Source organism: Drosophila guanche, unplaced genomic scaffold, assembly GCF_900245975.1.
Source record: "Drosophila guanche unplaced genomic scaffold, DGUA_6, whole genome shotgun sequence".
Classification (NCBI taxonomy): Eukaryota; Metazoa; Arthropoda; class Insecta; order Diptera; family Drosophilidae; genus Drosophila; species Drosophila guanche.
The window spans coordinates 97,984-123,249 of NW_022995756.1; the positions used below are offsets into that span (position 1 = coordinate 97,984).

Genomic DNA, 25,266 nt, shown 5'->3' on the forward strand with positions numbered 1-25,266 from the left:
TTAAATAGTGGTTGGCTATTTTGCTTGACTTTTATTTGTAACAATTATTGTGCCTAGAGTTAAATTACACTTGTTTTCTGATCTATACATTTACAAAACTCGTCGTTGACTGCGACACCAGCAAACTCTCTCTTCTTCTCGTTTTTGTTATTATTATTTATAAATGTCTATGTGTGTGTGTTTTTGTTTTGTTTTTCCTTGCAGATGCGTGTGTGTGTTTGCGTGTGTGAATATATAATATAAATTAAATTCTAGCCTTAAATAGTTCATTTCCATGCTCCTCCACACACACAAATACAATTTATTAAACTTGAATGTTGCGTTTAGTTAACAAATTGTTTACGCGCAGGGCTTCCGTTTGGTTCCTTCCTTTTGTTGTTGATTTCTTCTGTACTTATAATATGTAGAAAGCTTTGTACAACTAAAGTATATGTGTGTGTGTGTGTTTGTGTGTGTTTAAAAGAAAATAAGCAACAAAATATTGTTTGTATGTATTGTACATACTCGCATGTAATGTATGTATGCATAAGTGTGGGATCTCTCTGATTTTTCCTATACATTTGATTATGGGATGCATAAATAGGTATGCCTGGCCGCATACTCTCAGCATGACCGTGTGGCCGTGGAGTGGGTTGGGGTGAATGTTGAGTGTTGAGTGGAGAATACCTGTCTGTATGCGTATACGTACGCATAAGTCAAACATGCCCATAGTCAGACTATTGGGAATTTTTCCATTACTCGAGGCATTGCTCCAGAATGTGTCCAGGTGTGTGTGGGTGGTTTTTATTTGTATTTGTGTGTGGATGAGAATGGGAGAAAGTGACGTGACGAGACGTGTGACGTATGAAGTGGTAATGACTTGGGGAGCTCCAACCTCCCCCCTGCCCAGTTCCGAGGGTAGCTCCCAGCGCTGCTGCCAGGACTTTGCCCTGTCCTAGGCTCTGTGCTGGCGCCTCCCCGCTTTACCCCGATATTATTTCTGCGTCTTCCGCTGCTTCAGGTCCTGGGAAGCGTCGTCCAGCAGCTTGGTGGCGTATCCGTTTGTCAGCAGACCGTTGGGCCCTGCTCCTCCCTTGTGGCCACTGCCGTTCTGCGTCGTCGTCGACGCCGGCGCATTGCCGTTGGCCAGCTGCTTGCCGTATCCGTTGCTCAGCCCGTTCGCATGGCCGTTGGTGAGGGGCGCCACGCTGCCGTTGGCCTTCGACACCGGTGTCACTGTGGCGGCCGTCGGCTGTGGCATGGCCAGGTCATCATGGGCATTGATACTCTTGCAGTAGCCGTTCGGCTTTGCGTGTCCGTTGGCCAGCAACGCATTCTTTTTCTGAAAAACAAACACAACAAAAAAACGAGAAGGTTTAATAAGAATCGTTGTGGGCTCACTCGATTTCACCGACTGCGACACGACTACGCATGGCCCCAGTCCGCAGTCCTCCTCCCCTTGGCCCAGGGACGTGACCCACAGCATCACATCATTAAAGCACCACAGCCTTCGTTATGCAACGCTTGTTCAATTCCAAGTCTGATTCGAAGTCGTGGTCCGAGTCCGATTCCGATTCCGATTCCGAGCCCGACCCCGAGTCTGTGTTTGTTTTCTTGTCTTTCCCGTTGCTGTGGTGGCTCCACCGTTCAACTTTCACTTGTGCCACGCACAGTGGATGCTGCTGCGCTATAACCGATCGTTAAACGACTTCGTTTCGGCGCTTTTGTACCATATTTTCGCTTTGTGCTTTGAACCCAACACAGCACCCCAAATGAGCCCCCCGAGATACCCACTTGTCGAAATCTCGTTAATGAATTTGGACCACAGCATCTCTGGCGCATATGCAATAGGCGAACGACGGACAGCGGACAGCGGACAGAGAAGTCCGCAAGGTGCAGCGCTGGCGATGATATAAGCGGCAACGCTCTTGCCCCACTCTGCCTGGTTTTAGATCGTTTTTCGTATTCGTTTTCGTTTTCGTTTTCATTTCATTAACACGGACCGGAATCTGGAACGCTGTGTTTTTGGTCGCGTCACTGAGCCACAGAGATCTCCAGTCCCTTTGCGACACGCCGCCTTAATTGCGGTCTGGAAATACTCGTACGCTTCGGGGCAACGTGGGAAGCGCGAGCCCAAGAGATATCCAATAGATAATAATGGGGCCTGGTCTTTCTTTGTGGTATTCAGCTGATCTTGGTCAGCGATACACGGTGGCCCGTTAGGACCATTAATGTGAGAAAGTGTCGGAAAGTGCTTCGTCGGGGCAGTGGGTGGGGAAAATTTAGATCCGGTTATATTCGGACTCACCATTAGACGGTTCCTGTAGGCTGCCTTGTAGAACTCGTTGAAGAGGAAGAAGAACATGACAGCGTGCATGCCGATCCACCAGACGAACGCCTTCGGATAGTTGCAGTCAATGAATAGGAGCTGGAAGGCGTGCACCATGATCAGAATAAACTGGACCTGCAGGGAGAGAGCGGAAGAGAGAGTTATACATGTATGGATATCTATGTATGTCTATTTTAAAGCACGTACCATCTGCAAGGTGGTCAGATACTTCTTCCACCAGAGGTACTTCTGGTACTGGGGACCCATGGCCGAGAACATGTAGTAGGTGTACATCACGATGTGCACAAATGTGTTGAGCAGTCCGAAGAAGGTGCTGTGGCCGCCTGGGGGATGGCAATTGGATGGGGATTGGGTCAGCCGGAGCAGTCGATGGATTCATATCTGCGCGTACACTCACCTGGAGTGAATTTCACGCCGAACCAGACCGACATGGGCATGCAGCCGTGATGGATGACGTGAAGTGTCGTCACCTGGCTGGTCTTCTTGCGCAGCACGAAGAAAATCTGTGGCGACACAAGAAAAAAAAAACAGCAATAGCGCGTTGATTCATGAATGTCCGTCGAGCTTTAACCTGTCACTTACCGTATCCATGAACTCTGTGAATTTTGAGAAGTAGTACCACCAGCAGGCATGGACCATCTGATTCCACCAAACGAAACGAAACGAAACAGACGCAGGAAGCGAGGGAAGAAAGTTATGTATGGATTAGCATTGTTTCTTTCCCAGTTGGTACTTGTATTTGTCTCTCGGTGGTTTTTGGCATTCATGTATCTAATTTTGAGTATGCCCCTAACCATACTCCTATCCCCATGCATTGTAGAGAACTCCTCAATGGTAGTCAAGTCTCTATAGAAACGGATGGTCTCGACGGATGGCAATTTAACTCTCTTCCAAGGATAGGGATAGCGATTTTGTTTGGCATGGGGTATACAGACGTGTCGATCCAACCGACAACAGGTCTCACACGCAGCACATTCACAGCTCATTTCATTAATGATTACTTCTTCGCTACTGTTACTCGTAAAGCATATTCAACTCAAATCAAATCAAGATCAAACATTCATGCAGACTCTTCAGGGCAGACAGAGAGAGAGAGAGAAAGAGAGAGAGAGATAGAGTGAGAGATTCCATAAGATTTTAGATATACATATAAAGAAATTGTGTAGATACTTCTGCTCGAAATATCAAACGAAACAGATGGGTATTCGATTAATTAATCGTTTCGTTTGACTCCTTCGATTTATTTTAGTTGACGAGAAGTCTGGAGAATAAATCAGATCATCCTAGATCGGATAGGTTAGAGTTATATCGAAGTCTGGAGGGGGCGGGGCATTGAATCTTTTGGGTTTAGTGACAGTGGGGAAACACGTGGACAGTTATCAGTTATGTACGGCATACACATGCTACAATCTGTGGAAGTTGGCGGGGTTAGGATCTCAGTGTAGTCGGGGTTAGAATTAGTTTTACTTATATTATATAGGTATGTATGTATGTATCTAGAATGTAGTCCGTTAACCCAACCATTCCATAAAATATATTCACATTATCATTGTGTGCCATAGCAGCCAGACTCCAAAGGGGTTTGTATGTACATATGTACGAGTGTTTATGTATGTATGTATATATTTTTATGTATGATGTAATGCCCATTTTCACGCACACAAACCAAGGCGAATTTAAATAATTAGAATGCTTATCGCTACGGGTGCATGGGCAATCGCTACAGCTATCGCTATCGTTATCGTTATCATTATCGTTATCTTACGACTCGTGGTGAGGTTAACACATACCCTTAACGTTCTAGGATTATTACTATAGTCGACTGGCTGACATCGGAAGCTATAATGTCCAGTTAGCCAACCGGAAATGCCTATCTGCAAATGTAGAGCACAAAATTTCACGTTTATATCCTACGATCTGCGATCGGATGAGCCCCTCATGAGCTCAATCTTTAAGTCATTGGTGGATGGTGGATGCAATCGCAGTCGCAGTCGCAGTCGCAGTCGCTGTTGTGGTTGTGTCGCTGTCCTCCAGGGAGGGCTCTTTGCTTTTGGTTTGTTGGATTACTCACTCTGGGTATTTACACATGTGCATTGTATATCGGAGGCAGTGCGTGGGTTAGTATGAGTAAGAAATTACTTAGATAATAATATAACTTAAATAAAAAGCGCAACTACATATGATTAATCGAAGCGAAGTTATTCATTTATAGCATTTATGTATGTACAAAACAATACATTTCATTCTGTTGCTGGCACACAGACTGGTAACTGGTACTGGCACCGACAGTACGACATTAGAACGAACGAACACTCGCCAGGGGATTAGTCAAAGCCAGCGGCACAGGACAGCTGCGAGAGAGTTAAATGTGCCTTGGATGGTAACATTGTAATATTGTACACTTAGTTGCAATAAAATAATAATAATAATAATAGTAATGGAGGGTAGGAACAACGAGGCGAAGCATTGCTGGTGGTTATTAATAGATACTCCAAGAAGCGTTGGCTTTTAGTCGCTTCCTCGTAAAATGTGGTTTAATCAAAGCTATGTACTGTACTGGAATGCGGTGGATTGTCATGTATGCAGATCTATACGTAGAACGGTATGCGTGACCAACTGAGCGAATCGTGGGGTGGTGGGCCTACAGATTGTTCTGAATGGGTGGGCCAGGACTAAGCCTAAGCCCAGTATCTGTGATACTGGGAATTGTGGGAGACAGAGACTGAGACTGCACACATTTATACGCAAGAGGGGATTGGCTTTCGGGACACTTACTCTCCGGGATGTGGCACTATCTGTGTAGTCCACCGGCTGGCAGCGGAAGCTGTATGCGCCCCACCAGCCGCCCATTAAGCACTGGAACAAATAAATCAAATGCAAAAAGGAAAGGAAAGGAAAGAGAAAACAGAAAAATGTCATAAAGTAAGGCAAAATATGAACAAATTATAGCAAGCGCCAAGCATTTTCTCCATTTTCCGCTTCGTAGATGCTGCTCCGGTTCGGTTCCAGCCAACAACGACGACGACGACTACGACGACGACGACGCAATGCGATGTGGAGGATGCGGCTGTTGGGATTGTTACGGTGGGGGATGGATGGATGGTGTTTGGGGGGCGAGTACCTACCTCGTAGAATAGCCACGCGCTGAACACAACCTGTATGGCATTGTAGAGGACTAGTGTGTTCTGGAGATGCAGGGGCTTTCGATTCTCCATTAACCGCGGTCCCAGCACCTGCGAACGAGATTTTCACATAATCGATTTACAAACGAAATTGCGTATCTGCCGTGCCGATTGGCAGCCCACTTGCTCGCTTATTGTTCAGCCGCAACCAAGCGACCACGCGACCAGGTGGAACTGGCACTCCAGATTACTGCGGCCGATTAGCTGACCCAAATCCGCTGACTCAAGTGGCCTCAAGTGGACACCTGTTGAGTCGGCAGAAGGCACTCAGACTGGAGAGGGAACTCCCAGGTACCTACCTTGACCAGGTAGACGTATGTGAGGCACACAGCCAGTGTGGGAAACGGGGATGACATCATGGGCCAGTCCTTTGTCCTTGAGTCTACGAAAGGGAATAAAATGGAATTAGTAGTCAGTCCCCTGTCAATGTGCAAGTTGGCTCTTGGATGCTGTCTCTTGCACAACACCACAACAGCAAAGCAGCAAAACAATTGTTACAGGCATCTGTTAGATAAGCGCTCGCCGTGCTCTTATCATTCCCACATCCCGTCCAGCATTGGCTGCTGGACGGGCACACGTGCACACTCTTAACACTCTTAATTGCGGCCAATTCCATCGCAATCAGTGCCTGTATCTGTTTCTGTATCTGTGTCTGCAGGGTCTATGCCCTAATTTCACTTTCGAAGCACCGCTAAATGCCATAATTTTCAATTTACTTCGAGACAATTAGTTGGTCCATTTTTTAATGCAAAGATGGCCAAGATGGAGGGAATTATCATCAATTAATAACAATTGTAAACAACTATTGCGATACTGAAACTTGTGTGCTTTAATTTGACTTGTGCGTGAAATTAAACACCATCAAAAATTGCAACTTTATAATCAAAATGGGGGGAGAGTCGTGCCATCGATTTTGCCTTGGCATAACAGCGACCATTTAATGGCCTCTCTTCTATGTATTTCGAAATGAGAAATCGAATATCGCGATAAGAACTGCAGGGACACGGACTCACCTCGCCCAAAACTAGTTGTTGGTATAGTACAGTGAAAACATGCGAGAATATTATGGTATGATATATTCTCGCATGTTTCTCGCATGTCTCGTATGTACATACATACATATGTATACGGTATCTCTCATGTTATCATGTTGAATCAATATATACCCATATTAGTACAAAATATATGTATATCTCCCTGCGGCCCTCAATGGTAAAAATGTGAATGAAGTATGTGAACTTTATGGGGAGTGAGTTCCACATCAATGTGGGACTATATTCATATGTATTTACGAGTATTTGCCTCTATCCAAATACATAGATTGATATGTATGTAGTCCATTTCTACTGACCCCCCCCCGCCCAGTCTCTTCTCTGGCCAATTAGAGAGCGGGTGTCAAAAATTATTTAATCGTTTGCCAAACCTTTTGCGGGTTTTGCAGAGAACTGTGAGAACTGTCATGGAGAGTCTCAGTCGCTGTTGCTGTTGCTGCTGTTGGTTGTTGGTCAAAGCTCCCCCCAAAATCAAGGTTAGATAAATTAGCAAAGTGCCCCGTACTTACCACCATGTGAGTCCAGGTACCTGGTTACGGTGTCGATGTATTTCATAATTAAGGCCATTGTGTTACTGTGTAGTGGTTGCTGCCTACGCTAGTGCAATCCTTGTGGGTTGTGGGGGCTGTGGCTGATTGTATCCTGTGTTTGTCTTGTTCTGCGAGTTGGTCTGGTCAGAGCATTCGGTGCGGAGCGGATGCGGTGCAGGTTGGTCGAGCTGCAACAGAGACAAAACATTCATAATTTGTTATAAATAAAAATCTGCGTTGACCTAGCCATTGCCAGCACGTGATATGGCATTGCTCTCAGACCGTCTGTCGTCTGACTGTTTATTTTTAATTTCATTAACACACGTTTACATATGTATGTATGTATAAGCTAGCCTATAATTATGTAAAATAAACTATAGACAAGAGACAGCTTTACCGGAACTGATACCCATACAAATAGCTGGCCAATTTGTCCTCCTTATCAGCACACTTCGAATTCGAATATACATATGGCACAAATACTCGTATCTGTAGATACTTTAATATTCATGAGTACCTATAGAATATGCCGCACAGCAGTAGAGCTTGGCTCAGAGACAGCGGAATGGAAATGGGAATCAGAATGAGGTTAATAAACCAACAGCCAACAAAAGCTGCTCGGTCATCATTTGATCGGCACATTTACATCTTGTTTGCAGTCGGTCGATCGTTCTTGTTCTCGTTATCGTTCTCGTTCTCGTTCTCGTTGTCGATTTGGTTTGTCTTTTGTTTTGGCACTTTATTTGCGATACCGCCTTAGACTTTGGCCCCGCCCCCCCTTATCTACGACGGCCGATATCGGAGCCAAATAGGGAGGTGGCGCCAGTCATGCAGTCAGAATGAAAGTTCAAGGACAGCTAAGCGTGCACTTGGCTTAATTGGCTGCAATCTATTGTGTTCAGACCTCCCCCATTCCCCCACTCCCCCACTCTCTATGCCCATCTTCCGTTCCTTCGCACGCCTCATTACTCATACGCCTCGTGGAACGTCACACAAGTTTATCGTAAATGTTTAATAATAGAGCTCATTGGCATCTTTAAACTGATGGTGGGGCGGGGAGGGTGCTGGCGATAATTGTGCGTGTGTGTGTGTCCTTCTCGGTGCCTCTGACTGTTGGCGGACAGGACGCAGAAAAGTATTTATAATTAATGAAAGCGACAGGCCACAGGGCACAGGGCTCAGCATACTGGGCCAATAAAATGCCTCATTATTTGTTGCAGCAAGTGAGTGTTCAATAGTTTCACTCCTGCTTGTGTGTGTTCTTTGTTCTGTGGGGAGAATGCTGGTTTCTAATGCTGATCATCCCACCATTTCCACTCCGTCTGAAACTACTCAACAACCAAAGGGCAAACATAAACTACAAATGTTTGCCCATTTGATGGGCTTGGCGGTCCAAGGCAGCAAGTAAGCAAATCAAATACAAGTCCAAACACCTTTGGCAAACAACAACACGACAACGACGACAACAACAAGAAAGCAAATTAAGCCACTGCCACTACCGAAAAGCCAAATTTAAACTAACCCAAAGTCAAAGCAACGAAACAAAAAGAAGAGACATCCAAACAGACAACAGACAACAGCCAACAGCCAAAGGAAAATGCTGTCAACAGAGAGACAACACAAAATTCAATACATGAAGACGAGGGGGCAGAAAAATGGCACGAACCGAGTGAGTGGGCGGCAGAGGAGGAGGAGGAGGAGGTCTGGCAATGGCTTTGTTTCGCCCAACTCTTGAAAATCGTATGCTCACCTTCATTTAGAAGAGGGCTCGGAAAGCGATGCCAACCAGCGACTTTAAGCCGTGCCAAATATTGCTATTTCATTGACCTGATTTCGTTGTTGCTGCTGCTGCTGCTGCCGTTGGTAGTACCCATGTAAGCCCACACAAAAGCCAAGCCCATGAAGCAACAATCCACACATGAGCATGTAAGGCGACACCCCAAAACGAGACCAGCCCCAGTTCCAGCCCCAGGCCCAAACCCTAGCCCACACCAATGCCCATGCCCATTCGTGGAGCAGGCAGCAACACGCCGTTTAGCCGGCGCCACGTTGCCACACTCAAACCCGTTTACACCCCATGCACGCCCCTTACACCCTTTCACCCATACGCCCCTAGGCCCGTATACCGTCACGTGATGACGACTCTTTGGGACCCTCGATTCGATTCCATTCCGAGCCATTGCTACGGTTTCTCTTCAGCGTCCCCAGTGCTTCACTCTGCTCTTGCGCAGAGACTAGAGGCAGATTCTTGAATGAAAAACGCGACCAAGAGAGCAAACCCTCCGTGCCACGAGCCACAAGCGACGAGCTCCGTCGGACTCGCGTGACTCACTCGACGCACCCCCCAAAGGCTCGCCCTGGCACCAGCCCGAAAACTGAAGCACAATATACTAAAAAAGCAAGAGAAAACCAGTCGGGGGGGAAATCGAGTTTAATACTCGCCCCCACGCCATGAATGAACCCGAAAAGCCGATTGGCTTCTCCCTGTAGTTGTAACTGTACATCTGTACATACATATGTATGTATGTACATACCCTTGTACATGGTTGCCATTCTACTTTGTGGTTTTGATGTCTTTGTGGCAGCTATTATGTCAGCCAGGTGAGGGTATACCCCAGGTGGGGATCATCATCAACCTCATCAATTCGTGCCAGGTAGAAGGTGTGACGTGCGTGAATGAGTTTGGGGCTGACCCTCTCCATTTCCCGTTTCCATTTCTAATTGCTAATGATTTTTACTTTCCGTGAATTGTAGCGTCTTAAATTTTGTGGTGTCCACAAAAGTAAGTGGGATTTCAGATGAGGCAACGGCAAGGCAACCTTTTGCTTGGGAAACAATGAGTGGAGGCAGGAGTGGCGTTGGGACGCATAAGGAAATCGTTTGCGGATGCCACTGATCAAGAGAGCTCTTGGCAGCCGCTTAAGCCAATATAAACAAACTTTGACATTTTGTCCAGCAGCTGTGGCGTGGACATGCACCGAGCAACGACGGGTCATCGCAAATGCCACATGAAATTATTGTGAGTTATTTGGCTTTTGTCCCAGCCACAGCCACATACTAATTCGTATTCCGCTTCCCAGCTTCCCCAGCAACATAAATTAGCATTCCAGTAAAAGGTTCAATCACTTCCACGGAGAGAAACCCAAAACGGGTTGACTCAAATGCGATAATTAATTCATAATTAGTTCGATGTAAATTGCGAAAGTTGGGTCAATTTGTTGTGCATACGGTTATAGAGTGGAATATACCGAAAAAGTTGCTACCAACATTAAGGAGAAACTGTGTCAGACTAGGGGAGTAGGTCTGAGGAGCTGCGACGCGGAGCAGCACAAGCGAGAACATCCTGAGCAACACACAACCAACAAATTGCAATTTACTGAGCACATCCTCCAGCTTGTGATCCTTTCGCCTGTCTGTGCTTTTCTGATGTGCAATGTGACGGGAATTTACCTTGATTCGGAGTGGCTGCACTTTTATGGGGCACAGGACTGCGGTCGGCGGTCAGCGGACAGCGGATGGCCGATATTGGCCGAATATTTGCTTGTGGCGCTCCTCTGGGGCCCGTGGATGCACTGGGGAACGGCGCGTCGGGAATGTTGTAATATTTATTGGGGCGATTGTTGTGGGGAACGTCGGCACACACTCCACTCATGGGCTCTGGTTCTTATCACTTTGTTGCAGGCTGCATCCGAGTCCTGTTAAACACTGCCCAATTCGGGCGGAACGGTGGGACGTGGCCCTGTTTCGGCCGCGCGCTAAAGCGGATTCGGTACCGGGAGACACAGAGAGAGAAACACAAAACCGTCAACAACGACTAGCGGAGCACGACTAACTTGGCAGGGATGTCGGAGATATATTGATATATCGCCAGAGCAACCGACTTAACACAAGACACAATTTCTGTTGTTTCGCTGGCCGCGGCCGAGAAAGTATTGAAATTTTAAAGCCACATGCCCAGTCCCCATACCCCAGTGGCGTGCTGTCGCCGCTGGCGTCGCTGTCATCGCTGGCGTCGCTGCCAGTTGCGCGAAATCGAGTAGTGTGCTCTCTTCTGCTCTCGCTTGACAATAAGAGTTGAGATTTAATTGTTTAGATGCATTGCAATGGTGCGAAATAAGAATAAGTCTTACACTTTAGTTGTGGGCTTTCACTGAGTTCAGAGTGTGACTGCGATTTCGCTTTACATCCGAAATAATAAGAATCCCGAAGCTCACTCAATGGGAGAGATGTGCGTGAAGCTAGCACCAGAGAAAACAAAGCCGAGAGAGAGAGAGAGCAAATCATGAAGTCGCAGCTGGCAGAGTCGGGCATTCGACGCTGGCATTGGCGTTGGCGTTGGCTTTGGCGGTGACTTTAAATTCAGCTTCAGCCCTAGCGGCGTTGGCGCTGTCGCTGGCGTCGCCCGGTTACGAATTAATAATATAAATTTCTCTGCATACGTTTATATTGTGATTGGTGGTCGAAAGGGGACTTTGACGGTGTGGATGCCCGATTTGGGTATTTCGTGGGTCTTGATTTGGCCTATTCACAGCTCAAGATGGACCGTTCCCCGCCCACCAGCTCGGCACCACTCCCTTGATTTGCTTTGGGTTGCGTTGGGAAATCTGTCTCGGAGTGGACCAGTCCAGCCGAAAACAAGAAAGAAAGGCCGTGCTAGTTTTAGGTCTAGTATGGCCTAAAGAAACATTGGCTGAAACATTCGAGTATGATGCTGCAAATGCGCTGTTGGTTGGCCGAAGGGTAGAAGATTCTCTCTTCTCTGTGTCACAAAACTGCTCCTAAAGTCAGCATACTCTATCTTTCTCTCTTTCGGCATAATAACAACCACAACAGGTGAATAGGCTTTCGACGCTGCTGTAACTGCCCTGCCTCTGACTTGTGAGTGGTGTAAGGGCCCGGGCCCGGGCCCGGGCCCAGCGTCATGATCATGATCGATTTCGGAGGCAGGTGATGCCCCGCATACCAAATCGAGTCCCCGCACTTGTCGATCAATTAATTATTACGGCATTTCACACACACACACACTCACACACACTATATGTATATATGTACATGCATACACGCAAGCACAGCTCTTGGGTTTTTTTCACGTCCATCAGGTTTTCTTTTCACGTTTCTCTTTGACCGTTGATGGTTTTGGTTTTGGGACTTTTGCATTCAATATCGAATTCATGGTCAAGCCGTTTCCGAATGTGTGTCGCCAAAAGGAAGCCCTCCCCCCACCACTCCCCATGGCCCACCAAGAGCCAAACAAGCCAACAGGTTGACCTGACGAAATGGAGCTGGAAACGCGTTTGGACGCGTCTTGACGCAACATCTAATGCGGCTTTTGTTGTCTGTTGATGGTTGAATTGGTGTTTAGTTATTGGGTCTCCAACCCCCTACCATTCCCCTCCGCACCTTCCGCGTCGAAGAATGCCATTCCTGAACTCATACGCGATTTTATTAGCGCAGCAGCATAATGCGGCAGCTGCAGCCCGTTTCTCTGTGCCGGCGGAATGCATTCAAATCTAAATTTCTGGAGGTGGCGGCGCTGGGGTCACATTTCCGCCAAACAAATTGAATCCAGGCTGAGGGCCAAGCGATTACTTGTTGAGGGGTCAGGTCGGGCGCCAGCACCTGAGGCCCTCTCTTTGGCGCTCGCTCTTTGCCAGCCAACAAAGAGAGCATCTCTGCATCGGTGATGGAGAGAAGCACAAGCAGAGCAAAGGGCATGCAAAGATAAAGAGAAAGAGAGAGAGAGAGAGAGTTCTTTCTTTCGAGTTGGTTGATGCGAGTGGAATATCTTGGAATTATGTCATACATATCATTACACACACAGGCGTTACAACTACAGCTACAGCTACAGCTACAGCTAGAGCTAGAGCTACGTGAGGCCCCGTATGTGTGTCCGCGTCCCCTTCTAATCAGTTCATATCACTCTTGATTAATCGGCTGACCCCATCCGTCGGTGAGGGGGAAGGGGAAAGGTAATGAAACTGATAATTGCAGGTGCCAGAACCTAGTGCCCAGAGCACAGAGCACCGGACTGAGACACAGCACCCAGGGAGGCAGAAAGAAAGAAATTCAAAGAGACAGAGAGAGAGGGAGAGAGAGAGTGTAGTTTTTAATGCACTTGTGTCAATTAATGTTGAAAAGCTGTGAAAGGGCGGGGGCACCGGGCACCGACCGGACTAATTGAATCAGCCGGACCCGCAGCCCGATTGGGGAGGGAAGGGGAGGGAGGACAGCATTATGATTCCGCTTGACATTGCTTGATTTATCGAGTGGAATAGATAGATACAATAAACAACGTTTAGCATTTGTTAATGTATTTTGTGGTGGCGCGGGGAGCACTTTCCGAGGCGGAAACCGACACTTGAACTGCCGTCTGTTACGTGGGTATCCGTCAGATTCAGATACGTATGTAACTACGTACATACATATGTACATATGTATATGTATATACTACGCGTATCTAACTAACCCACTAATCGTACCATGCTAACGTGCGACCGACGCGACACTCTTCGAGCTATTCTGTTCAAGCCACTTAAAAGTTGAAATCAAAAACGAAAAATTAAAAATCCAAAAAACTGCAACTGGAATTGGAACTGAAATAAAAACACTTTACTTTGGATTCGTGGATCTGTATGTGGCTGTATCTCGGGGCAGCGGCCTAGGAATTTTTGTGTGTGGAAATCGCTCTGGCCTGACCCAAAAAGCGAACCGGACGAGACACAACTCAAAGCGAAAAGCGAAATTCAAACTGCGGCCGGAGAATCAGGCGAAGAGCGACCGAACCCCCAAAGGCCGTCCACATGCCGCTGCAAGAGAGCTGAGAGCGCATAGCGTAGGGACCGAGAGAGGAGTCGCAGCTGTGGAAGAGCGCGAGACTGGCTGTGTATCTGTATCTGGTGGATGGCTGGCGGATGGCAAGAAGCAGACACTGCCACCGCATGGCAAATGGCAAGAGGTGTAAGAAGAAGCACTGATCGCGGGGGGGGGGGGCAGTATGCTATACGTTGAACGTTGCGTCACGCGCACACCAAATAGCCCACCAGCCCCAGCAGCAGCACCAACACCAACACCAACAAGAATGCCAGCGCACACAAGAGTCACAGATATACAATCAGAAGACGGTGCCGCGCGCTCTCTGTATCTGCCAGATACATTCGGCGTGCCGCTGCCTTGTAGCGCCAAGAGGCCGGCTGCTCTTCAATGCTGCTGCTGCTCTCTGAGTGTCTCTCTGTCTCTTTGTCTCGCTCACGGTCCCTGCGTTCTCTTTGGCCGAGGCAGGCAGGCTGCGTGTATCCGTTAAATACGATACGAGGGTTGTCACCGCTTCGTTTCGGGCCAACAGCCAACAGCCGACCGAATCGCACATGACGCCAAATAAGTGACAGACACTCGAGTGCGAGTGGAGCCCGAAAAGAACAACTCGTAGTTACATATGTATGTAACACAACCACAACCGACGGGCATTATGTCATCGAGGGAGTCGAGTCAGTCGCCAGCAGAAGAGAAGCCATTCGTGAATCTCTCTTTCTCCCTCTCTTTCCGTTTCTCTTTTAGTCGATTGTTGTTTGTTTTGGATTTCATTGTTGTTCTTCACACCGTTCGTGTTCTTATGCTCCCAATTTGTCCCAAAGCCACCCCTTGGTGACCACACACACACAAGGCTGTACGTTGGCTTTGGTTATTCCTTCTGAGTGCGCTTGGGATATGGCGAACTCTGTACGCTCAGGATATGCTGTTTACTGTGTCCGTCACTCATGTAAGGAATGGGACAGAATGACAGCCAGTTGTGTTGTGGGTGTGGGAGGGTATTCGCTATTCGATATTACCCATTCGGTCAGCATTCAAATGACAAACTTATGTACATATGTATGTACAAGGTATCTTACAGTCGTGATATTAACATTGAAGCTCTTTCTTTGTTGTGTGTTTTCTGTTCGGTTGGTTTCCTTGCTCCTCTTGTTGCTGCTCTTTTCTGCGGAAATGAACCGGAAAAGACGTTACCCTTTCAGAGATACCTCGCGTTACGTTTCTAAACCTGCCGACCTCGTTGACAAAAAAGAGCAGCTCGAAATGGCTAAGCTATTGCAAAAGTTGTGTGTTTGGGTTTTTTGGGTGATTGAAGATAAGGAAATTGTGATAGTACTGACAGCATTGTATATTTGTAGGTTGATTTCGGTATTAGATATGTATTTGTTTAAAATTTGCAATAAAATAATAATTATTATTAATAATGGTTTTGGTGTTACAATTTAAGATACAATTACTTTGAGTTTCATTGAAAAATTGTATAAATCCGATTATAAAAGATAAGACTATCCAAAATCGATCCTTTTGAATTTCCAAATCAGTAATTTGCACCGGTTTCACTTTGTGAATGAAATTTCCCCATGCCATATTCCATCGCAAGATATTGAATTTACAAATCAACCATCCAATCCAGTTGATTGCGCACTCAACTTGTCAGCTTAAAGGTCCCCCACACAGAAAGACATAATTTGTGGAGATGCTTTCATCTCTTCGCCCCGTCTCGCATCACTTTTGATCGGATGGTATGGCATCCGATGGCATATCGGCATGGCATTGCATCGCCAAAGGCTAAACATATCGACACATCAATGGAGAGAGAGAGACCGACCTGTCCTAACAAAACATAACAAAACCATTTCAAATAACCAATTAATATTGCATTATTGCGCAACAGAAGTGAGCAATAAATAAATAAAAATAAAAGTCGACGCCAGCCGTCGACCATACCGCACTTTTGAAGGCAAACAAAATGGAGCCAGCAGCAGCAGCAGAAGAAGAGGCCCCGCAGCGCCACAAGAAGACGACAACGAATCGAATAGATTCCAATCGATACGATACGCATGCGCAAAAGCTTTGATGGCGACAGCCACGACAACGACAATGCGACGATTTCGTAAGTCGAACAAAATACGTAGTGGTTGGTGGGCGTGGCACGGCCCAGTGCGCACCGACTGCGACTTGTACTGGCCCGTTGCCAAAATTCTTTGGGGCTTTGGCATGACAATGTCAAAATGGAACGTGTCAGGCTTCACGACATGCTACGACGCTCCCACTTACCAGCTCCCAGCTAAGAGTACCAAGCTCCAAGACCCGCTTCGGGAGCCCTTGTGTCATCGCGAAACGCTAACGGTTTATCAACCACAAAGAAAGACACCAATTTACATCTCACCTTGGGGCCGCCTGCATCGCCGGATCCCCCAGCAGAGCTCTCCGCAGCTCTGCCTCGAGCCGTGTGAGGGGGCTCTGGGGCTATAACGCTCACACTGACTGAGTGTGTGAGCTTGTGTGGCAGTGTGCCGGCGCATATAAATCGATTAATAAGTTTCGTAAATGAAATGCCATTATCAACAGCAGCAGAAGCAGCAGCACTGCGTTGCCACAGTCAAGCAACAGTACAAGTAACGGCGACAGCAACGACGACAACAGCAATCAATACCGGAGATTGCATTGCCGCCTGCTCCGACTCCGACTCCGACTCCATCTGTAGATTCAGCTGTTGCCCCAGCATCATCATTCGCAGCGGCGGCAATTAAAATAAGCTTATACGAGTGGCAGAGCTGCTGCTGAATTTAATTAACAAATGAGAGCCACAATGCTCGCCTTGCACAATGGTGGGCGGCTGCGCAATTAAGTAATCAGCCTTATCATCATAGTCCTAATGAGACACATACCGGACAGCGTCGCGTACTCTGCGCACTGCGCATTCCTTCCTCAAATGGATTCGACCTGGGCCTGCCAAAGATCATCTACATTCTGCGCATGCTCCACGGCCACCTCGTCCCCACCACGAAGCGAAGCACGGACCAGGTCAGGCCCAAGTAATTGAGTCAAGGGCGCGGGCGCTGTTGACAGTCACACGTTTTAAACAACCCAGACACGTAGGGAATTTTAATTTGGTAAAGCCAACCCATCCACCGACCATCGACCACCGACCACCTACCGCCCCAGATCTAGACATGCAGCTTGGAGGCTCTATTAGAACTTTTGATTCAAACGAATTCCCATGTCAAGTAGTTCCCGTAGTTAAAGCACTTCCTGACCTTAAATCACACACTTTCACAACTTTCACTCTCACCAACAGGTTGAAACTCTCACATGTGGACATGCCACAGCCATAGCCACCCGATGGTGGGATCTGGTTATTATAGTAGAGTGGAGGCCGAGTGGTTCTCTACGGATATTACCGCTCTAGCCGATCGTACTGGCACTCTACTGACTATAAAAAAAACGAGAAGGGACGTGTGAGACGCTTCTTACGCGTCACAACTTTTATACCCGGCACTCAGTACTACATCTGCACCTTAGCGGTGTTTTGTCAAATTTTAAATTTTTTCTTCATCTGTCATCTAAATCTACTACACTTCTCACACCAACACGCTCCTTTAGCTCGCCGCCCTTCCCTAGAAACACACACTGCAGACTTGCGGCAGAGGCAGAGGCAGAGGCAGAGGCCCCCACACAAAAAAAAAACAACTATAAGCTGCGGGACGGGTTGGGTTAAAAGTCAGCAGAGGCAGAGGCAGAGGGACGGCAGGGGCAGAGGTAGAGTGAAGCAGAAGCAGAGTGTAAATGAGAGAATGACAGCCACTGGAAATTAATTTCTTCATTGTGGCTATAATAATGATCCAATCGGATCCCGGTTTTCTGTTATCTTTAAAACTGTAGACTTGGGAGGTTTTCGGCCTTTTGCGGGGGCGGAAGGGGCGGGGCTAATTTTTGAAATACACTGGTTTTAGTGTGAGCATACAGCAGTCTAGAGCCAAAATTTGGTGGCTCTAGCTCTTATAGTCTCTGAGAATTAGCCGACAAACAAGACGGACGGACGGACAGACGGACATACAGACATGGCTCGATCGACTCGGCTATTGATGCTGATCAAGAATATATATACTTTATGGGGTCGGAAACGTTTCCCTCTGTGCGTTACATTCAACCGTTATTCACACAAATACAATATACCCTATTTACTCTTCGAGTACCGGGTATAATTAAATATGCCGCGAAGAGACTGAAAACCAAAAGCCAAAACCAAACAGCCGACGCCAAAGACAATGGCAGCGACAAAAAGAAATCTATTTAAATTGGACCCGGGCTGGTCTGACGCTGCCTCTTGCGGTTAGTGGAGGGGAGGGCACTGGCACTGCCACTGGCGCTGGCACTTGAGCCATTGCACAATGGACAGCTCATCGCAATAGACAATGCCTAGAGCCACCTTTCAAATTGAAGGCTTAGTTAACTAATGTGTGGTAATGATAATGATTAAGCTTGGCAAATACCCCAAATGCCAAATATCCGTCGTGTTGGTCTGGGACTACGACTGGTACTCGGAATGGGACTCCGCTTGGGCCAACTCAACCAAAAGTGACAGCCCACCGATGGATGGCCGATGGCCCAGTGGAGTCTCGATTGCGGCCCTGACTATGACTTTCTCGGGGCCCTTTTGCCGCCGGTCACACACTTCACAAGTCTACGGGCAATAAAGCTGGCGGGTCGGGACGGGACGGGACGGCCCTCGCAATTGGCCGCAATAAAAAGTTGAACCATCAAATATGATTCGGAACGGGTTCTAGACCCTGAGAAACGCGTGAAATTTGCCTAAAGGGTACGCTCAACGGTAATGAGATGATCATCTGGCATTATACCCTCAGATCAGTGTCCACGTCCGCTGCCACGCCCAGTCGAATGGGTTGGCGACGCGGATGTAGATGGTAATGGTAATGGTAATAGTAATGGTAATGGTAATGGTGCGACGACAGCCACAGCCAACACCTGGAGGCTGGAAATAAAATTAAGTCAAGCGTTACAATTCCGCAATTGCCAAGCAAACACAAAAGGTTTACGGAAAATAATCAAAAAAATACCCGAACCCCCCGTAGTACCACCCGTTCGCTAGTATCGCGTTAACGGGTTAGGTTGGGCCACTTAACCTTTCACAGATCCGTTGCAGCGGTGCACGTGCAACGCCCACCAAGTGAAGTACCTCGCCATTGAGGAGGAAATTTGCATGAGAATTGTGCGACGCAACGTCGATGGGAATGGGAATCTTCCGATTCACGTTAGAGCCGCGATCTTCGGCTAGAACGGGGAGTATGGGACTCCCCTTCCTAACCACTTTATTTGCTCCACACAATCGAGCCCACAATCAGCTATTTCGAGAGTGCTACGGAGGGCCCCTCCCCAGACGGAGATCTGTGCTTGGCCCTCTCTAATGGATGAGTGTGAGAATGTGATCGAAAGTTGATCTCGCCGTGGGCCACACATGGCGCAATTTGTAGCTTATTTACCTCAAACAACAGACAATGGATAAACAAAGTTCATCTTTGGGGTCCGTTGAGCCGAAGCACTCGAGATTTTCCAAGGCAAATATTTGGCCAGCGAACAGCCGAACATTCGAACTGAACGGATGAACATTTGATCATTTGAACATTCGAACATCCGACTTCGACACCGATCCAAACTAACAGAAAGTTAAATATTGGAAAGCTTGTCTAATGAGAGGGAAAGGAAAGAGTTTTGCTTGCGATGCACTTTGGCATCGAGGCGATTACGGAAGGGGAATCATTGGACGTGTTAATTAAGATAGAAGCAGAAATTAAAAAAACAACAGGCGGGTTGTTAATCAACTGACATGTTCATAGCTGGGCGGGTATTCCAGTAATCGTAGCTTTCCACAGAACGAACCATCGATGCATCAATTAGTTGCTATAAAAGTGCCTTTTCATGATGGAATGCCTTGGGTAATTGCACAACTGCGAGGCATCTAAGGTGCTTAAACAAATGCCAGATGCAAGCATTAAGCATCGATTACACGGAATTTCAGGGTGGAATGAATTACATTAATATCTCCTCCTGGTAGCTACTAAGCTACTGTCTAATCTCTTGCAACTTTGGCAGAAGGGAACGTGCCTCAGCTATGCTGTTGCTACTGATATTGCTGCTGCGACAAGTGTTTCATGCCAATTAAAATTGTTGAACAGTGGCGAACCGAGGCCGGCTCTTGGGCACATTTCTCACCTCATCCGTCCCAAGGCTGCCCCGCTAATAGCCACTAATCTCTGTGCAAACCCCCAAACCCCACCACCATCGCCGACGACCTATATAGCCACATGTGCGTGTGCTCCTCTCGAGGCCCATAGACCTCAAATGAGCATTCGAGATAGTCGGCCTGGCTGGGGCAGGCCCTGGCTGGGGCCAAGACAATGTCTAGTGGGGAAGAGTGTTGAAGAGTGGCGATGGCATGCGGGGAATGGGGGGAATGTATCTTTTTGGGGCTGTTTCTTTGTGCTGCTGCTGCTGCTGGCATTGTTGCTGCCTTTTGACAACTCAATCAACGTCGCAAGGTGGTTCAGAGCCATCTCCAGCCATCTACAGCACCACCTCCACTTCCATTTCCATTTCCATCTTCTGACGCATTTCAATGTCAAAATCCTCAGGGGGGAAGTCGGGGCTTTTTGACAGCTTTATAGCGACAGTAAAGCGTAAAGCGTCGACGCAAACGACCAAAAAATACGCATTAAAAAGAAGGAACTCAAAGTGCGCTGTACAATTGCAAAAGTACAATACAAACAGATACAATTGTCTTTTGTTTTGGCCACATTAGTCACTAATTTGAGGCAGATCTGATCGTTTTTATGACGAGCGCTCGCAGCCTTCGGGGTTACTTTCAGCTCGGGCTGGGCTTGTGTCCTCCTTCCTCCCTATCTTCTGGTTGCTTCCGGAGTAGCAGCTCGGTCCAGGTGGAAATTACAATTTGGAAAATCGCTTTAATGCCACGTGAAGGCAGTTCCAAGTGGAAATAATCGGGGCGTGAAGAAAAGCTACCCCTTCTGGGCTTAGTTCTGGTATCACGTGTATGCACATATGTATATCATAATCGCTGATTACCTCAACGCATTTTCAGGTTACGATGCAGATGGGAAAAGTGTTCGGTATCGCATGGGCCCTGAGATCCGGTGGTGCCCTTAACTCCTAATGGAAATCACAAAACTTGCAGACACATATTGAGAGTGAAGAGTCGCCGCACCATGGCAAACCTGAACCCAAACTCGAAGCGTTTATGGAACATTTTGTAATGATCTATTTTGTTGCATTTCCCGCTACTCTCTTTGGTTGTTGTTGTTGTTGACCGTCGCACTAATTACGGCAATTAACAGACAAGATCTGTAGTCAGCTTTACACACACTGACACACTGATGTGATTTGCTTTTGTAGAAGTATTTCTTTGCATTTAACCCCCATTGAGTGTCTTTCGGGCAGCTTGCGGCGGTTTGTTGTGTTTTGTGTTACACTCTGCAGGTCAGTACGAATAAGTGGGGAAGATTAAGAAGAAAATAAAAAACGAGAAGGGACGTGTGAGACGCTTCTTACGCGTCACAACTTTTATACCCGGCACTCAGTACTACTTCTGCACCTTAGCGGTGTTTTGTCAAATTTTAAATTTTTTCTTCATCTTCATCTGTCACTTCTCACACCAACACGCTCCTTTAGCTCGCCGCCCTTTCCTAGACACACACACTGCAGACTTACGGCAGAGGCAGAGGCAGCGCCCCCACACAAAAAAAAACAACTATAAGCTGCGGGACGGGGTGGGTTAAAAGTCAGCAGAGGCAGAGGCAGAGGGACGGCAGGGGCAGAGGCAGAGTGAAGCAGAAGCAGACTGTGAATGAGAGAATGTAAACAGAACAACAAAAGCTGCGGGACAGGGTGGGTTTAGCCACTGGAAATTAATTTCTTCATTGTGGCTACAATAATGATCCAATCGGATCCCAATTTGGTGATCTGATAGATATGGCCATTCCCTACGGATTGGCGTTTTTAGTTTTCTTTTATCTTCAAAGATAGTAGAAGATAGTGGGTGGTTTTCGCCCTTTTTGCGGGGGCGGAAGGGGGCTTGGCTAATTATACACTGGTTTCAGTGTGAGCATACAGCAGCCTGGAGCCAAAATTTGGTGGCTCTAGCTCTTATAGTCACTGAGAACAAGCCGACAAACAAGACGGACAGACGGACAGACAGACATGGCTGATCAAGAATAAATATACTTTATGGGGTCAGAAAAGTTTCCTTCTGTGCGTTACATACAACCGTTAGTCCCACAAATACAATATACCCTATTTACTCTTCGAGTACCGGGTATAATGAAGTTCGGAGAGAAGAGTGCTACCAGCGGATCCGTAGTCGGAGTCGGACTTTGGACGGGAATTTCATCTAATTTCGTAGTCAGAGTCACAATTTCCTCCTTACATGCAACTTCTGAGCCAGCCCCTGTCAATATCTGTCTATATCGGTGAGATCTCGCTTCTGTTTTCTGTCTCTGTCTCTGCCTCTGTCTCTCTTTCTGTTTCTGGTTGCTTGGATATGCCCCACACGTAGCAGACAGCGGCAGACGATACTCTGTTAATTGTTTATATTAGTCACCCACGCAAAATCCCATGAACCAACTGAAACGATTGTTCTTATACAGGTATAAATGTATACCGATGTACATATATTTGAGTTTATTCGCATCTGTATTTGCATATATACTTTATTTATACTCTTAAGTACTCGTATATGTATGTGCACACCTGAAGAAATTCCGGCTCTCAACGAAGTGTAATTCACCGAATCATGCGGCATGGTTGGTGGCCGATCGATCGAGAGGCTTCTCCACAGTCCCAACAATTTCGCAAGAGTCTCCGATCAAAGTTCAATCGCAAGACGATGACGTTCGCAAATGGAAGGCAATACAAATGCAGACAGACGACTATCATCTGATTCTATAATGAATGATTGTTCAGTTTTGGTCGGTTGCACAGGTTGAACCCAAGTGAAAGGCTATATTGAATTTAATTATTAGACAACAGAACCGAAGCCATACAATTAATGAGCTTTACTCCTTCGTTATTTTGGTCTATTCTGGCACTCTTGAGAACCAATTGGAATCTTAATACCTTTTACCGACCCTTTTGTCCGTTTAGGCTTGTTTCCCTGTTGGTTTCCCTGGCGCTTTATTCTTTCTATTCTGTCTTCTCTTCTCTGTCTTGTTCTCTGTGCTGTATGCCCAAAAGCACAGTTGGATATGGATGGGATGGGCGTGAGCATATACGAGTGCGCTGCTTGTTTGTCAATTAGCAGGTCGGTCCCATCATCGCGGGGCTGGGCTGCCGCCAATCGCGGAGGAAGCAGAGAACAGATCCTGTTCTAGACAGAACCCATGTTTGAATTATTTATAGAGAGTGAGCATAGTGCGGAGTCCGTGCTCAACGCTTTTGTCGTAATGATTCTGACAACATCTCAGAAAGTTTGCTGTCTGGATGAGTCGCTCTAAGCCGATCTGGGAGCTGTGATTGGAGAACGTACACTGCAGGTTACTTTAGACGCTAAATTTTAGAGGCTTCTCTTCTGCGGGTTTGTCGGGTCTTGGCCTTAGATCTGAGAGTGCGATCTCCAGTACAGTCTCCACTATGGCTGGCTGAGAGTACAAGTAGAGGTAGTGGGAGAAGGAGGGGCAGTGGGAGTGGGAGTGAGGTCTGTAAATTCGCATGAAATGAGTCTACGTGCGTGGCATTCAAAGAAGAGCGAAGGAACTCGAATCGTTTGCATATGTAAATGCCAAAAACGAAGACTCGGCTTACACTTTGAAATGATTTGCTGATTCTTGGCCGTGAGCAATGGCAATTATATGGAATCTGGAATCTGGAATCCGGAGAGAAGTGCTGGAAAATCCCTTTGCTTTTACAACCATTAACCTGTTCAATTAATTGGCAACACGGAAGCGAGCATCGGGAACTAGTGGGTCCATCAGCATTACCGCCACGAGGAAGCCATTAAATATGCGCCGCTTCCATCATAATTCTTCGAAAGTTGTTCCTCGAAGTCGTTTACAACTTGATTTTGATTCTGATACGACTGCTTGGCAGGGGAAAAACCCAAGGAAACTATTCTATAAGGTCCTGGATTCACAGCACAACAGGCTCTTCTGCCTGTCACGTCAAGTAGAGAGACGGGCACGGCATCGATACGATCCAGCCGAGAGTCAAGTCCAAGGCCATACCCGAGACACACAGGTTTAATGGGGAAGTTTTTGAGCTGTTCAGCTTTTTACCTCACATCACTTCGCATTAATATTTATATTAAGATGCTCCATCCAGCAAGAGCAGACCTGCAGACCGGCCTGGCAATTATTTTCTCCAAGGGCGTGCTAATTGTGGAGAGGAGAAAAGCAAAGCAGAGCATGGAATAACATGATGTTGGGAGCTTTGTAGCGGGTGTGAGGGAAAGCTCTGTGCTCAAAGCTCTGCAATACAAGCAACAGCCAAATAAAAGTGTAATATTGATATTATCGTTTCTGATGGATTGGAAGGTAATAAAAACAACGAGTTGGAACGTTTGAAATATACTTGCAACAGTCTAATATTACAGAAGTCTGGATGCAAAACTGGGTTGCCGAATCGGCTAATGATACTGATGAAGAATATATGTATTTATGTATATGCTTCATAGGGTTAGTAAGGTTTCCTTCTGCCTGTTACATTTTCCGCCCACAAATAAACCCTATTTACTCGTCGAGTACCAGGTACTCAGCTGTTTGTACATATGTACGAAAGATCTCTTCTATGATCTCTTTACTATGCCAATTCGCCTTTCGGTGTGGGGTGCAAGTGTCAAAGCATCAGGGTTGCCACACAGCTCAGCTAATGATAGTCGATTGGCCAGTTTAATCGATTAGCCAGATGGAGTGGTATGACAGGGAGTGACGAGACGTGGAGAGGTGGTCGGTTTTGGTGTCCAAAATGGTTATTGTGAACGGACCCACGAACAGTTGCAAAAGAGCAGGCAAAACACATGTGGAGGCAGGCTAGGCCAGGCTTAACTTACCAACTTACCAACAACAACTATGTACAGTGGCAACAGCAAGGCTGGGCAACCACAACGGGGAGCGGGAACGAGCGACGAACGGCTCTTGGTAAATCGCTGGACACCGAAAACCGAAAACCAAAAACTGAAAACTGCTAAAACCACAACACAAAAACTGCACGCGGCCCGAACTATTTCCCAAATTGTTGCCAAAGAACTTTGTAAAACTGATTTTTTCGCAACTGAACTGCTTGCAGTGGCCCACACGATCGAGACGGGAAGCCGACGACTATTAGCGCGCTTGACTTCT

The 25,266-nt window shown here is 46.9% G+C and overlaps 1 protein-coding gene and 1 long non-coding RNA gene across 7 annotated transcripts; both read right to left on the reverse strand.

Annotated features, from left to right (window-relative positions):
- On the reverse strand, nucleotides 1-16,989 carry LOC117590039. The gene is made up of 3 exons (XR_004574252.1): nucleotides 16,979-16,989; nucleotides 16,069-16,071; nucleotides 1-388 (listed from the first exon to the last, which is right to left on the reverse strand). It is a non-coding gene; the product is annotated as an uncharacterized LOC117590039 (long non-coding RNA).
- Nucleotides 265-25,263, reverse strand: LOC117590037 (elongation of very long chain fatty acids protein AAEL008004). Of its 6 annotated transcripts, none has more exons than XM_034282350.1 (10): nucleotides 7,073-7,155; nucleotides 5,811-5,893; nucleotides 5,455-5,562; nucleotides 5,105-5,185; nucleotides 4,120-4,203; nucleotides 2,912-2,968; nucleotides 2,727-2,832; nucleotides 2,516-2,652; nucleotides 2,288-2,443; nucleotides 265-1,321 (listed from the first exon to the last, which is right to left on the reverse strand). In XM_034282350.1, exons 1-10 carry the CDS (start codon nucleotides 7,128-7,130, stop codon nucleotides 974-976), a joined length of 1,218 nt encoding a protein of 405 aa, XP_034138241.1. In that variant the 5' UTR covers nucleotides 7,131-7,155; the 3' UTR covers nucleotides 265-973. The 6 variants fall into 6 exon arrangements, with proteins under 6 accessions (XP_034138241.1, XP_034138236.1, XP_034138237.1 ...); XM_034282347.1 differs by lacking the exon at nucleotides 5,105-5,185 and adding an exon at nucleotides 24,986-25,263 and having other exon boundaries at nucleotides 974-1,321; nucleotides 7,073-7,281; XM_034282348.1 differs by lacking the exon at nucleotides 5,105-5,185 and adding an exon at nucleotides 13,707-13,840 and having other exon boundaries at nucleotides 974-1,321; nucleotides 7,073-7,281.
- Between the last annotated feature and the right edge of the window lie 3 nt (nucleotides 25,264-25,266).